This window comes from Felis catus, chromosome D3 (genome assembly GCF_018350175.1).
Source record: "Felis catus isolate Fca126 chromosome D3, F.catus_Fca126_mat1.0, whole genome shotgun sequence".
NCBI lineage: Eukaryota > Metazoa > Chordata > Mammalia > Carnivora > Felidae > Felis > Felis catus.
The window spans coordinates 22,546,943-22,561,770 of NC_058379.1; the positions used below are offsets into that span (position 1 = coordinate 22,546,943).

Genomic DNA, 14,828 nt, shown 5'->3' on the forward strand with positions numbered 1-14,828 from the left:
GGAACAGCTGGCTAGTGAGGGGGTCCAGAAACATAGTGTGGAGAGCTCTTGTTCCTTCTGAGTGCACTCTGGGCCCTAGACTCTGTATGTCCAGAAACGATCCTTTCCAACCATCCACTTTTGGAGGATGCTGCTTCTTTTCCCTTACCTCTCTGTATTGGTTTCACAAAAAGGGAGAACCTAAATTTGACCCTTGGGTTTAAGACACAGGCAGACCTGACTTCTAGTCCTGGCTCTTGTCACTTTCTGGTCATGTGACCTCTCTAAGGTAAATAGGCCGTGTTGACACTGGGAGAGAGGGGTGTTATGAGGATTAAGAGAGCTAATGTTGGTAAAACACCCAGCACAGTGTCTGTCACAAAATAAAGGTACAGGGTGGCTCTTATAATTCGAGTATGAATTATCCTCTGAGGTTTACTTCAAGCCTTTGGCATAATGGTGAGACAGCAAGGCAATATGGGTGTGAAGATCCAGATTTCTTTATGTGCTCTGCCCACCACCCTTGGGAGTGGTGGGCAGAGGAGCCAGTCCCACTCAGCTTGTGGTCTGGAGCATTCTGGCATGCCAGGGCAGACTGGGAATCCCCCCATCAGTTCCTCTTTGAGTCATTTGGAACAGAGTCCTCAGGTGACCCTGACTCGGAGGGCCTGATCTTCCTTCTCTTTGGACTGTGAAGATCAAGCAGAAGTGAGAATAAAGGTGGGTCTCCTGAAAGATTCACCTCAAAGCATGTAACCATAGTGCTGCCTGGGACCTCAGCCTTCCTGGGTAGTGGCAGTTACTTGAGGAAGAAATCAGAATTTGCTTCATAATTACTACCACCCTCCTTCTGTGCTTCTTGTAGACTTTGATCCTGAGCTTAATGTCCTGCTTCAGGGTGACCTCCTCCACCCTCCCAGCATAGTCACATGGTAATGCTGGTTCACAGAGGAGCCTGAATGGTGGACCAGGCTTTTACTGACACTGCCCCCATTTAATTCTGTGAGATACAGTTCATCATAATCTCCATTTCACAGAAGCAGATACCAAATTTCAGAGAGGTAAAGTGACTTGCCAAACACCACACAGTTTATGGCTGTGAGTCCACAAAGCTCCAAGTTCCCTGGGATCAAGGCTGGTATGAACCCTGCCTAGTGGTTAGCACTCTGTGCTGGAGTTGAGTGACAGAGCAAAAGAAGAACAGGGTCTGGATTCATCTCCCAGGGCTGTCTTCTGCTCACCCTAGACCTTAGTTACTGGCTTACTGAAAACCTGTTTCTTCATCTGTGGAAGGGGAGGCAGTGATAATTAGAGGACCTATTTCATGGGCCTGTTGTCAAGATTAAATGGAATAATGTAAGTTAAGTGCTGAGCACCATGTCTGTTGCATAGCAAGTGCCTGGTAAGTGCTCTAACAGACATTCAGTTGCATTAATTGAATATTTGAATTATAATGTTGTAAAAGGCTGTCATTAAGCACATCTGTTCAACCCTGTGCTGGGCTTCAAGGAAGATCCAGAGCTGGTATCAGGCCAGAGAGGGAATGTTCTTTATGAAGCACTTTCTGTGTTTTACCCACCTGATCTCAAGGTTGAAGACAGTATTCCCATCTCACTGTGGAGAAAATTGAAACACAGAGTTCCCGAGGTCACAAAGCTAATGATTCTGTCAACACACATTTATTGGGCACCAACAAAACCAAGCTCTGTTCTAGGCCCAGAACACACTGTGGAGAATGAGACGGGCAGAGCCCTCCAGGAGTGTACCTTCTCACGGAATGCTGCCTCAGCAGAGCAGATAGGATATTCGGGTGGAGAAGCTGTACCTGCTCCACTAGACTGCTCACATTCCCCAAACAAGCCGTGGTCTTTTCTGTTAACTTGTGCTTGCTCATACTGGGTCTTCTGGCTGGTGTGCCCTTTCCCCTTTCTCACCCTGGCTACTTCCTGTCACCCTTCAAAAACCATCTCAAAAATCAGCCCCCTCTTAAAAGCTTTCTCTGAACACCACCCCCACCCCCCACCAACCACTAGCACCACCCTGGGGGCTTCTTGCAGTTTCTTAGCACCTTCTACATGCTTCTGTGATAGCACTTCTATGTGTGCTAGTTTTCTACTCACCCATCTGTCTCCTCTGCCAGATTGACCTCTTCAAGGGCAAGGACTGCATTTTATTCATCTTTGTAGATTCAGGGCCTGGAACACAAGCTCTAGAGAAATGTGTATGGAATATAATGAGGGGCTGATTGTGTTTTGTCCCTGGAGTAGTTAGGAAAGGCTTTGTAGACATGAGAGGGAGTTCTGAATGAGGCCTTGGAAGATGAGTGGGACTGAACTAGAGTGGGGGTAGGGGTGAGGGAGGCCAGTTCAGAGAGAGGGCCACCTAGAGATAGGGCTGGGGAAAGAAGAGGGATGTTTAGAGGAAATAGGAGGACCTGAGGTTTCTGTTGGACAAGGAGGGCAGTAGGGAGCCTTGAAGGAATGTGAGCAGAGGAAAGGCCTTATATAAACAGTGAGTCAAAACTAATTTGGTAAAATCTATCAGTAAGATCTAGCAATTTGGTAAGGATGGCTAAGGAGCCCATACATGAGTCAGGATGGCCCCTGGGTGCCCACAGTGAGATTGTGATCTGAAAACCCAGTTGCCAGTGGGAAATTTCAAGCACTACTCAGCCTGCTAAGGGTGAAGGCTTGGGGAAGGGAAGTCTATTGAGAATAGTCTCCATACCTTTCTGCAGTTGTCAGGGAGAGCTGCCCTGGAGGTTTCTGCTGTGGTCTGTGCCTTTCCCTAGCTGGGTGAGGAAGTGGGGATATCTTGCTTTTTGGAACCAGCAAGGTTGGTGCCTAAAGGAACCATTTCTTCCATCTGACATCAAGAGGGGTGGAGCTGAACAGAGTGGAGAGCTGGGCAGAGGCCCAAGGCCAGTGAAGGGTGGAGAGAACCTGTTTACCATTGTGCACTGACCCAGGGCTAGAAGGAGCAAAGCCAGGGAATTCCTTATGGGAAAGGGAAGCAGACCCAGAACTAGCTTGCACTGGGAATTGGGGAGAGTGAAGCAAGCCAGACTCTTACCCAGACAGAGAGCCTGGACATTGCCCTACCCTTAAACCAGTGGCTGCCAGGCTGCAGGAGGGAGTGCCAGGCTTCTGCAGACCATCTTGCTTTTCCACACTGACTCACAGCATGGCCTTGGGCAAATCACTTACCCTTTGGGCTATAGGCCTTGCTGGCTCTCTGAGGAGGAGTAGACCCCCTGGGTGATTTCACAGGCCTTCCAGCCTGGACTGTCAGCCATTTGTACCCTCCCAACCCACCCTCTCTTGCATTCCAGTTTCTTATCATCAGTTATTATGGAGCTGGCATAAAAGCTATTTATACTTGCAGTCCTTACCAACTCTTAGGTTAATGAACTCCAGAGGTTGTTACCCAGTGTGCAAAGTAGGTCAGCCTTTTGTTTATCCTCACTTTTTCCAGCTCTGGGAGAAGGGAGCCCGCCCCCCCCCCCCCCTTGTCACTGGATCTGTCATTGGCTATGCTCTTTCTGGACATCTACTTCCCAATTTTCCACACTTCCTTGTTGCTCACTTCTACCGTTCTCAGCACAGAGGGTAGTGGTTCTCTATTGGTAGTAAAGAAGAGGAAAGAGAATGTGACAGGCACTGAGGGCTTTAGATTGTATTGAGGCCAGGTGGTGAGACATTTTATATTTATTGGATAATTTAGTGCTTAAGTGGCAGCCTCCACTTCCAAGCTGTGTAACCTTGGGCAGATTACTCAACCATACTGAGCTTTAGTTTTCTTGTCTATTAAATGGAGATAATAAAAGCTACTTCCTTGGGGAATTGTGTGCATATGTAGTACTTGGCAGAGCTACTACATGGCCAATGCTGGAAATGTATCAGCTCTTACTGCCTCGTGTGATCTTTACCACTGCCCTCTAAGGAGGTGGCAGTGCCCCCATATTACAGGTGGGGAACCTGCTTGGAGTGGAGCAGCCTGCCCTGTTTCAGGCAGCTATAAAATGATAGAGCTGGGATCAGAAGCCAGGAGTTACAGTCTTTGTGTCATTGAGTAAATTACTTAATCTCTCTGGACCTTAATTGCTTCATAGTTAAATGGGCATAATCCTGCCCTGCTGCATGTGTATGTGGCTGTATATGTGGACCAGTCAGATGACAAGCGGGATATGAAAGTGCTAGGTTAGCTGCAAATATCAGTCACCTAATAGCTACCATTTTCTGTCCACTCATCAGGCTTGTTTCAGCCCTGTAAAATCTGAGGTGTGTATTATAGTCCCACTTAAAGATGAAGAAGTCAAGACTTAGGGAGGACAAGTATTTTGTCCATGGTTTCCCAGGTGGAGGAGCTGGAAGTTGATTGGCCTCAAGATCTCCACTCTGTTCACTCGCTCCATAACCTAGCTGGCCTCCAGTGCTTAAGATGAGGAACAATCCTGTGATCTGTGGCCTTGGGCTTTCTGCTTAGGCTGTGTTTCTCTTCATTTGGGCTTCTTTGAAGAGTGAAGCTTGAAGGAGGAGGTTGCACTGGGTCTTTGGGACCAAGATTTATCTTCCACCATCGGATAAAGGGGGCATGGGCATGGGCACCATACCTGGCTGACTGCCAGCCAGAAGGGCTGAGGTGTGCTTGGGCAGAAGGCACAAGTGCGGAGAGAGCCCCAGTCTTTGGTCTTGATAGCCTTGGGAACTGGTCTTGTTCCTCTGAGTTCTTGGAAACTTCCAGTTCTGACTTTGGAGAAAAGAGTAGGTAACTGGGAGCCTTCAGAGCACAGGGTCAGCAGAGTGTTACTACTGCCTTGGGCCATGGCCTGGCATAACACCGCTAAGCCTAGCTCAGCCTGAGAGCCCAACAGAATCTGGGCTCAGTCACCCCCCTGGCTGCCCACTTTTGTCTCCTCTGTGCCTCTCTCCCTCAGGAAGGGTGGCTGGCAAACAGTACATTGCCCAGGCTTGCCATCTCCAGCTGAGGTTGTGCTTGGAACCTGTGCCCATCCAGCATATTGGCTTCCCTGAGCATTACTAGGAGTGGGCAAGATGCTCACTGGGGCAGTCAGAACACTGACGATGGGGATAGACTGGCTTCAGGGGCTTGGGGACTAGAGATAGATCCCCACAGTGGCATCTGGAGAATAGCCTGATTTCCTCATAGTCTTGCCAGGGGAGTCCAAAACAGCACACGAGTCACTGTGGCAGAGGGGAAGCCCTAGTTCTGCCACTTAACTTATTACCTTTGTGACGTTGCCCAAGTCATGTAACGTCTCTGATTGGGTCAAATCTCTCATGGACCAAGTGGAAATAGTAAATCATCTATTAATTAAGGAGGGCTCCACCTCACTGAGCTATTAGGGGCACAAATAAAATTGCTGTAGGCAGCAGTGGCTTGTAGACCTGAAGGCAATTCATATGAAAGTAATGATGTCATGGGGAAAAGCAGGCAGGCACTGTTGAATACCTGTGAGGTGCTTGGTGGGAGTTACAGAAGTTCAAGACCCAGTCTAGTTAGGGAGGGACCAGTGCTAAGCAATATGAGCAAGGTGTAATGAAGTGTTAATTTCATGTCTTGATTTATTAGTGAATTACTGCTGAAATTAATTTTAGGGAATTGGGACAGCATTAAAAGAAAAAAAGGGGGGTATCGCCTGGGTGGCTCAGTCATTAAGCATCTGACTTAGGCTCAAGTCATGATCTCACATCACGGTTCGGGAGCTTGAGCCCCACATTGGGTGAACTCGAGCCCCACTTCAGGTGAACACAAGCCCCACTTCAGGTGAGCCCTACTTCTCTCTCTCTCTGCCCCTTGTGGGATTCTCTCACTCTGCTCTTGCTCACTTGTGCCCTCTCTCTCTCTCAAACAAGAAAAAAAAAAAAAAAAGGAAGAAAATAGAATAATATAAAACTAAACTGAAAATTTTGGAGTGCATGTAAGAATAAATTATTATGGGATGCCTGGATGGCTCGGTCAGTTAAGCATCCAACTCTTGTTTTTGGCTCAGGTCTTGATCTCACGGTTCATGAGATTGAGTGCCAAGCCCAGTGAGGGAGCAAAGAGACTGCTTAGGATTGATTCTCTTTTTCACTGTCTCTGCACCTCTCCCACATGTGTGTGCACATGCACACACTCTCTCTCAAAATAAAAAAAATAAACTTAAAAAAAGTAAATTATTTCATAAAATGTATTTCAGCTATGTGTGTGTGTGTGTGTGTGTGTGTGTATAAAATCTCAATATATAATGTATTTCTTATTGTGGGTCTCAGTTTTAAAACTTGTGAGAAATAGTATTCTAAGTCAAGATAAAAGTCTTCAGATTGGAGGACAGTTAATGAGATCTGAGCAAGTGTGGAGGCCATGTGGATGGAGGCTGAGGGCTTGACCTATAGGACCAGAGGGCTATAGTACAAGGGTCAAGAGCATGGACTATGGAGTCAGGCAGGCCTGGATTTGAGTCCCAGCTTTGTCTCTTCCAGCTATTTGGCCTTAAGTAAGTCACTTAACTTTACTAAGTCTTGGATTCTACTTCTGGAAAATTAAAAGAATGATATTATGGTAGGGTTATTATGAAAGGTACATGATAAAAATGTATATAACACTTTTAGGAAGAAATCGGTAAGTAGAAAATGATGTATAAATGGTAACTACTATTGCTGCTGGTATTGTTGCAGTTGTGATTTGTATTGTTATATTGGGCCCTGAAAGGGTTGCTGTGACTTGGAGAGGGGAGTAGAAGGGGCATTCTAGGTAAGGATGGGTCGGTGACAAGGGATAAGTATGTGTGTGCCTGGTATGAGACTGATCTGGCTGAGATGTGTGTAACCTTAAAAGGGGTGTGGAGATTATAGATAGATGGTGCCAGGAAAGTTTTGGCATTACAGGGGGAGGAAATTTTTAGCACTAGAAATTTCAACAATAGGGTGGCTTCACCTGGTAATAATGAGACCCATCCCTGGCAGAATTCCAGCATAGATTGGGCCACTAGAGACTGTTCCTCATTAGGCTCTTTTGATTGCAGAGTCCCTCAAGCCACTTGAAAGAAAGAGGGGTTTTCTGAAGGGAGAGTGAAGCTCTGAGACCTGAAACATCCCCAGTGGGCCGTTTGATCCCTTAAACTGGCCATTTGGTCAACTTCCTTGTCACTAGAAACTGGCTCATGCTCTCCCTCCACTGTCAGGAGGAAACCACCTCAGATAGCCTCTACACCATCATGCCGTTTGCAGGGACACACCTGACTCTATCTTCATCTCATGGCTCTTTTCTGGGCTTCCTTTGAGGATCAATTCACAATGCAGATCATTCTAATCATGTAGGGAAATTGAGGTCTGAAGAGGGCAAGCAGCTTACCTGTTGTAGAAGGGATTCCTATACCAGACAGCAGTCTGATCAGATACCTTTTAAGATCCTGACTGACTAGACCAAAGGATATGTGAACTTTCTGGTTTTAAAAAAAGGATAGCCTGCAACTTTTCAGGAGCACATCCTGTGCATAGAGAGAAATCTACCTGCAGTTAGAGAGCATGTGGTGTGGTGAGTTCTGGGTACAACCAGACCTCTAGTGGTCTTCCTTTTCACCATCTCCAGGTGGCTTAAACTCCTCTACTATTGGAGGAGAAGCTACTCAAATGACCCTATTTCCTCAAAGTTTTCCCAGTTTAAGGTTTTAAAAGTCAAAGCAGATCTTTCAGTTGACATGTACATTTCAAGTAGTGGTGGGTTTTTTGTTTCTGAGAAGATCTTGCCAAATCAATGGTATAGCTTAAAGTCAGTAGCGTCGTAGAATCCAGGAAATATGGTCGTTTGTTTTGTAACCAATTGAAATTCCGGTTTGAGGTTTGATGTTGGGGCTTTGAAACTGCCAAAGCTGTTATCTGACATCATTTAAAGGAACACTGAACTTGAATGTGTTCCCCTGTGTATCTGCAGTTGGGAGAATGGGTATCTCTGAGGCCCTGCAATCAGATCTTATCAACAAAGACCTGGAGGGTTGAGGTATCAAATGGGCATGTATTTAATCACATGGGAATTCACTGGAAACAGTCTCAGGCAAAAGCCTTGCCCTCTTTGAGCCTCAGTTTTCTCATCTGCTCAGTGGAGGGGTTGGATCAAATATTATCCACATCCACAACTGCCCAAACTTCCTGTTAACACAGTGTGGGCATCCCCTTTCATTTAGCTAACCAGAAGCCTCGTCCCCTGACTTGTATAAGCTAGTGCTTTGTAGGTGGTGGGAGGCAGCATGCCCTGTGGTGTCTGGGCCTTTGGTTTCCGTTTCCTGGGTGTTTAGGGGTTGCCTGGAGACATGCATCTGTCAGTTTATTTGATCTAAAGGTGTGGTCTCTGGTTTTCTCCCATGAGGAAGGAAAGGAAAGAAGTGTCCTCACACCCTGGTTCTGCCTCTGGGTGGTGAGGAGAGAGTCAGCAGTTCAAGAGGAGAATGACTTTTGTCAGTGTGTTGAGGGGGCTAAGTTTGCCCTAGACTGCCTTTCCTCCTCAGCTCTTCAGCTCCAAAGCTGCTCTCAGGCCTGTGCAGTTCCCCAGAATAAAGTGCATAAAGAAGACCTGCCCTTTTGTGTCTGGGAGGCCTCTGCTCTGCCAAGGCCCCTCCCTCTGCTCTTCCAACCAGTAAAAGTCACAGCAGCGCATTTCCTTCCGTTAGAGAATCAAGGCCTGGGCCAAGCCCTAGCCCCATTATGTCCTGTTCCTAAGGGCCTCCTCCCAGCTGCTTGAGTGCTTCTGACCCTGCACTCTTTTCTGGGAGGTCAGGCAGGACTGAGTGCAGGCTCTTGGCTAGGATCTAACTTGGATTCTGGGATTTTCCACTGATTTGCTGTTTGACTCTGAGCAAGATACCCTCCCTGGGTATCTTACCTCTAAATAACATCAAGCACTTTTTTTAATTGAAAAAAAAATGTTAAAAATAAGAAAGTCAAAATCTACCACTTAAAAAATGATTTTAAGAAGAGAGCTTGGGACACCTGAGTGGTTCAGTCGGTTAAGCCTCCGACTTCGGCCCAGGTCATGATCTCACGGTTCATGAGTTTGAGCCCCGAATCGGGCTCTGTGCTAACAGCTCAGAGCCTGGAGCCTGCTTCAGATTCTGTGTCTCCCTCTCTCTCTGCCCCCCCCCCCCCCCCCCCCCCCGCTCATGCTCACATACTGTCTCTCTCTGTCAGAAATAAATAAACTTAAAAAAAAAAAAAAGAAGACAGCATGTATGTAGGGCACCTGGGTGGCATAGTCAGTCAAGCGTCCAACTCTTGATCTTGGCTCAGGTCATGATGTCCGTGTTTGTGAGTTCAAGCCCCACATCAGGCTCTGTACTGATGGTGGGGAGCCTGCTTGGGATTCTGTCTCTCCTGCTCTCTGCCCCTCCCCCATCATGCTCCCTCTCTCTCAAAATAAGTAAACTTAAAAAATAAAATAAAAAAAGAAGAGAGCATGTATGTGTGTGTACAGAGGTGTACACATACATTTTTTCATTTTTTTCTTATCAATATTGCCCTGTAGTCTAAATAAGAAAGCATATGTAGAATAATCACTCTGTAAATGCTAGTCTCCTCCTCTTTGCCCCTCAGTTATTTGAACTCAGGAATTCTCAGGAAGTCACTTTTTAGAGGAAGCCTACTCACTTGAAGCACCCTCTGGCTAAGCCAGGGATTCTGCCCCAACCTGCCTCAGCTGCTCCGGTGCTGATCTTCTTGCCTAGGGTGGGTCTCCATGCCCAGTGTTTCTGCCACTGACTCTAGTGGGCATTCAGAGTCCAGTAGAATGTCAATGCCATGAAGGCCAGGACTTTGTTCTAGCCAAAGGAGTGTTTCCTCACAGCCTGCCCAGAAGCCCTGGACCTAGAACAATGCTAGCACAGCTGTGATAGCTGCTCAGTTAGTAGATGTACAAATACAAGTGATATTGATGAGGATTTGGAGCATGTGTAGGATTTTGATAGGTAGAGACAACTTGGAGTCCCTTCCAGCAAAGGCACTGGCATGAGCAAGGTTGAGAGGTGGGAAAGGGCCAGGGCATAATTGTGGAAACTATGAATAACTAGTTTTGCTAGAATGAAGAGGTAAGCATGTTATTTATGTACTTGTTTGACTGTTTTGTTTTGTTTTGTTTTGTTTTGTTTTGTTTTGTTTTGATCCAGCTCTACACCTTGCATGCAGGCCCCCTAAGAGGCTTATTTATCTAGACAGACCCAGGACAGGAATGCTTTGCTTTGGTGCACAGATGCACGCACTCAGACCTCTGTCCCCAGAGAGGCACAGTGACCCCTGGCCCCTTGACACATTGGGGGAGTGGGCACTTAACCTGGTGTCTCTCTGGCCTGTGCCTTCTAGGGAGGAGGCAGCATTCCCTCTTGTCTGTGTAAGCGTGTTCAAGAGTTAGCAGCCCTGAAGTGAACAGCAGGGATGGAAGATGGGTAGGAATGAAGGCCTGACAAGGCTGGTGGCTGGGGCTTAAGCCAGGGCCTTTGCTTCCTTTGGCACTTCTGACAGGTCCTACCCTTTGCTCCACAGGCTAGAGGAAGTCCCCCTGGAGGTACTGAGGCAGAGGGAGTCCAAGTGGCTGGACATGCTCAACAACTGGGACAAATGGATGGCCAAGAAGCACAAAAAGGTGAGGGGCCTGGCCTTGGGCCTTGGGCTGGGAGTTGGCAGCCTGGAGAAGAAAAGGAAGAAGGAGGAACTGTATCAGCTTAGAGGAGCAGTAGCCAACTGCCAGTAGCCTTCTCCAACTGCCAGTAGCCTTAAGTGTCTCTGTCTGCCAGCTCTGAAAAGGAAACAGAAGCTGGCTGGAGGGCAGGGACCAGTCTTTACTTGATCTTCCAAGATGGCTTCAGACTCACCTAGAACTTTGTCCTGGAGTCAAACTTCAAAGCCGCTTTTAGCCAAAAGCCCTCATAGGTAGCTTTCCTCCAGCCCTCTTTTGGGAGAAGTTCTTACTGCCGTTTACTACCTATCAGGGAGGACTTTATAATACTAATAATAGCTAACATGTGTTGAACATTTGCAGTGTGCTGGACACTTGACTTGAGTAGTCCTTATAACACTTCAGTGAGGTTGGTAGCAGTAGTACCCCTACTTTATGGATGACACACAAAATCAAAATTTGCACCCAGGCAGTCTACATTTAGTACCTTCATTCTTCATCACCACCCTCTAGATGAATTTGATGAGTTCCCTCTTGCCTCCTGACCAAAGAAAAGTAACCTTGCAGTTTAATGGTCTTATTAAAATGAAAGTACCCTCTGGCCCTCTTCTAATTGGTCTTTCTTTAGACACTAGCTCTATTGCCCCATAGGAACATCGTAGCCTAGCACAATGTGTGTGTTGGTGCCCTTGGATACCTGGGCAGGATCTAGTTACTCCTTGGCCTAGTGGAGACCTGTCCAGAACTTCATAGCCAGGGTGTCTCTGCATAAGTTCCCACTGCACAGAGTGAAGCTGCTGTCCTGCTCTTATCACCTGACATGCTGGTCTGGTCTAGGCTGGCATAGCTGGCTGCAGGGTCAAGCAGAAATCTCAGGCCTGAAAGTCATATATGGGCTTGGGCCCAGCCCCACTACCTTCCCCTCTTCATGCCTGTGGCTAGCTGTGCAACTTTGTGTGAGCCACTTCACCCTCAGTTTCCCTGGTTGAATGGAAATGACAGTCATGTTGGGAGGCTCCCATCAGTTGGTGACTGCAAAGCCTTGTGCCTATGGAGAAGAGGCACACCTAGCCCAGGCTCTTTCTTGCTGTTCTATGTAGGCTTTGGAGCATTCATTTTTTGCTTATTTACATTTCTCTTAAAAAAAATTTTTTTTTAAAGACAGCTCTTCTCAATTGTGTCATGCATGACTCTGGAGTCTATTTTCCTCCCTCCTTACCCCTCAGGCTCTTACCCTGAGCTTCAGATCCCTCTCCAATCTCGTGATTAGTGACTAGCAGGGATGGTGGATCCTTCTTGCCCCAGTATCCCTTGCAAATGGGGGATTCCAGAAGGGAGCCTTGGGGAGATCCTTTCAGCAGAGCAGGCAGTACCACTTCCTCTTCCCCTTTGCTTCCCTGGCACTGTGGTTAGGAAGCCAAGAGCTCCCCTTGTCCAGCAGGGGCCACCACAAGAGGCTATACCCTATCCTACCCAGAAGCCCTAGCTCACTGCTCTCTGCTCCTGCCACCTCAGCTGTGGTCACACTGGCCGTAGGATCTCTTCCTGTCTGGCTGCACAGGCTTGGGCTCTCCCCTTGGTCAGGAAGTCATGGCACAGGAAGGATAATACCTGCTTCAGGAAGTGGGTCCAGACCCAACACCTCTCCTGGACTTAGAATCTGAGTCCCCAGGAGGGGGTCCAGGCCCTGTAGGGAGGCAAGGCTGTGGCTGGAATGCTGTCTTTCCCTGTAGGGCTCTGCTCAAACTGTGGCCTAGCTCTCCCAGAGTTCAGCAGGCAGGGTGTGGCCTCACTCAGCTGTCGTCAGAGAATAATAACCCTTGTGCTTTCTGTGTGCTGAGCATTTTCTCTTGCTTTTTCTTTTCTGATCCCCACCATTGCCTCCTCTCTAAGGCTGGCAGGTAGAAATTGCCATCTCTAACACCTCTGTGCTGAGGAGGATTCCAGAGGCCAGAGTGGGAAAAGATGGCTATACTCCTGGTTCTCCATCCCCACCTCCCCAGCTCTGGCCTGAATGAGGGCAGGGCCTTTTTGAGAGCCTTAATGAACTGAAGGTATTCCTGGGCTCCCCTGTGGCAGGCCAACTATGACAGGGGGCTGTGATGATGTGGGGGCTGGCTTAGGTCAGCTAAGCTTGGCCCTGGGGAGAGCCCAAAGGACCTGTGGCTCTAGGCCATACTATATCCCTTTGCCAAAACCTTCTCAGACCAAGTGGACTCCTTAAGGAGACTCTCATCCCACACAGCAGGAAACTATTATTCCCAGAGTCTGGGGCAGTTCCCTTCCACTCCCTTCCTTGCCCCCCTTTGCAAGCAGTCCCAGAAGCTCCAGCTTAGCTCTCATGACCAGCTACTCTGCTCTTCCCCCATTGCCTCCTGCCTGTCTGCCTGTCTCCTTCCTGGTTCTTGATACTCTCTGACCCTTGGAAAGTTTTCTCTTGTTTGTGCTCATCATCAGGAAGGCTAGGCCTTCTGTGCTCCTCTGAGAGATTCCAATGGGACTATTTGAGGGGGTTTCCAGGTAAGGGAAAGTTAGGTGTGAGCAGGAGCCCCTGGGGTTTCTGTGTCAGGCATCTTCCTGGGATGGAGGGGTGGAAAGGAAGGCCTTTATTAAACACAGACTATGTGTCAAGCCCCATTCTAGGCATTTTCCCAACCTTCTAATAGAATCCTGGGTATTACCATTCTGTTTTTAACTATTGATGAGACTTGATTGGTTGAATCCAGTGCTGGATTCAAATTCATATCCAGTTGCTCTTCCCAGTGCCTTGAGCTCCCATCTCCGTCCCAGGCCAGGCTGCTTAGTGCAGGGGTTGAGGGGAGTGTCATTGGTCAGTACCCCTACCTCCATTCTATAGGATTGGTACCTCTGCTTTTGGTCTTATCATCCTTGACCATTGGCCTTGAGGTCAAAGAGGATGATCAGGGCAGCTGCCCTCAGTCTCATTCTGTCCCAAAGTCCAGGTGGAGCTCATCTCCCAACTAGTCCTGTGAGGCCAGTGAAGTGGAAAGCTCATGGGGCTGGATCCCCCTAGCCTGTGTGGTATAGGAAGTAGTGGGTTCCTTATGGTGTGACCTTAATATTTTCCCGCTCTGTCTTCAGTTTTCCCATTCGTAAAAGATGATTTTTCAAACTGGATTTTGACACAGAAGTCTTTTTCTTTTAAAGACAGCAAGCATAAGAATTGAGCATAGCTCTGGGTCATGAGTTATCCCAGATACTTTCTCCCTCACCTTTCCCAGTCTATGGGACTTTTCCTATGAGTAGGAAAGACCCATGCCATTGTAGCAAGGGTTGGAATCGGGATTCACAGCCAGGAAAGCTGCTTCTGACTTGGGCTGGGCTGGTAATTATGGGAGCTCAGGGTCAAGGAGCGCAGAAGAGAGAGGATTCATGACTAAAACAAGTATGGAGCCATTCTGCTCAGTTCCCATCTCCCTTGAGTTCTGCTGACTTTCCACTCTAGGTGGCCACACGGCTACTTAAACACCCCTGTGAAAGTGCCCAGGCCATGTCTCTGGGCACAGTCTGGGTCATCTCATAAGCTACCCTTTCCTGAGCTGCAGCTGTGCCCCGCACCATGCAGATTCCTCCCTAGTGATATCCCATGGGGCTCCTCCAACTTGAATGGTTCCATTTTTGGTCCAGAAAATGGTCATGGGGATTCAGAATTATGTGGTAGATCTTAGAAATAACCTGTTTTATCACTGGACCAGGGGACATGGAGACTGCCATCACCTGGTGGCAGCATATCTAATTACAGTCATTACTTGTCACCACCCCCACTGCCCCCACCAGCATCCTAGGCTGTGCATTGTAGCAACAGTAGCAGCAGGAGGTGAGTCCTATTTTCTCCACTTTACGGCTTGCCCAGTGTGCTAACTAAAAGCCCGCCAAACACCAATAGAGGAGCTGGACTGGCACACAGCCTCTGGAGGAGCTGCCTGGGTGGATGTATAAGCACAGTCCTTTTGACTTTCAGATCCGTCTGCGGTGCCAGAAGGGCATCCCACCTTCTCTGCGGGGCCGTGCTTGGCAGTACTTGTCAGGAGGCAAGGTGAAGCTACAGCAGAACCCTGGAAAGTTTGACGTGAGTGGCCCTTCCTTCACCCTACCCTCCCTTCCATGTCTCTTGATGCCCTACCCATGGCAGCAGTCCTCCATGTACTCACTTGGACCTCAGCAAT

At 48.0% G+C, this 14,828-nt stretch overlaps 1 protein-coding gene across 1 annotated transcript in view; it reads left to right on the forward strand.

Annotated features, from left to right (window-relative positions):
* The window catches only part of TBC1D10A (TBC1 domain family member 10A), a 30,939-nt gene that overhangs the window by 9,124 nt on the left and 6,987 nt on the right, over positions 1-14,828 (forward strand). The window contains exons 2-3 of the mRNA XM_023241579.2: positions 10,509-10,608; positions 14,624-14,731. Of these exons, the coding sequence (XP_023097347.1) occupies positions 10,509-10,608; positions 14,624-14,731 (208 nt within the window). The remainder of the gene's footprint in view (positions 1-10,508; positions 10,609-14,623; positions 14,732-14,828) is intronic.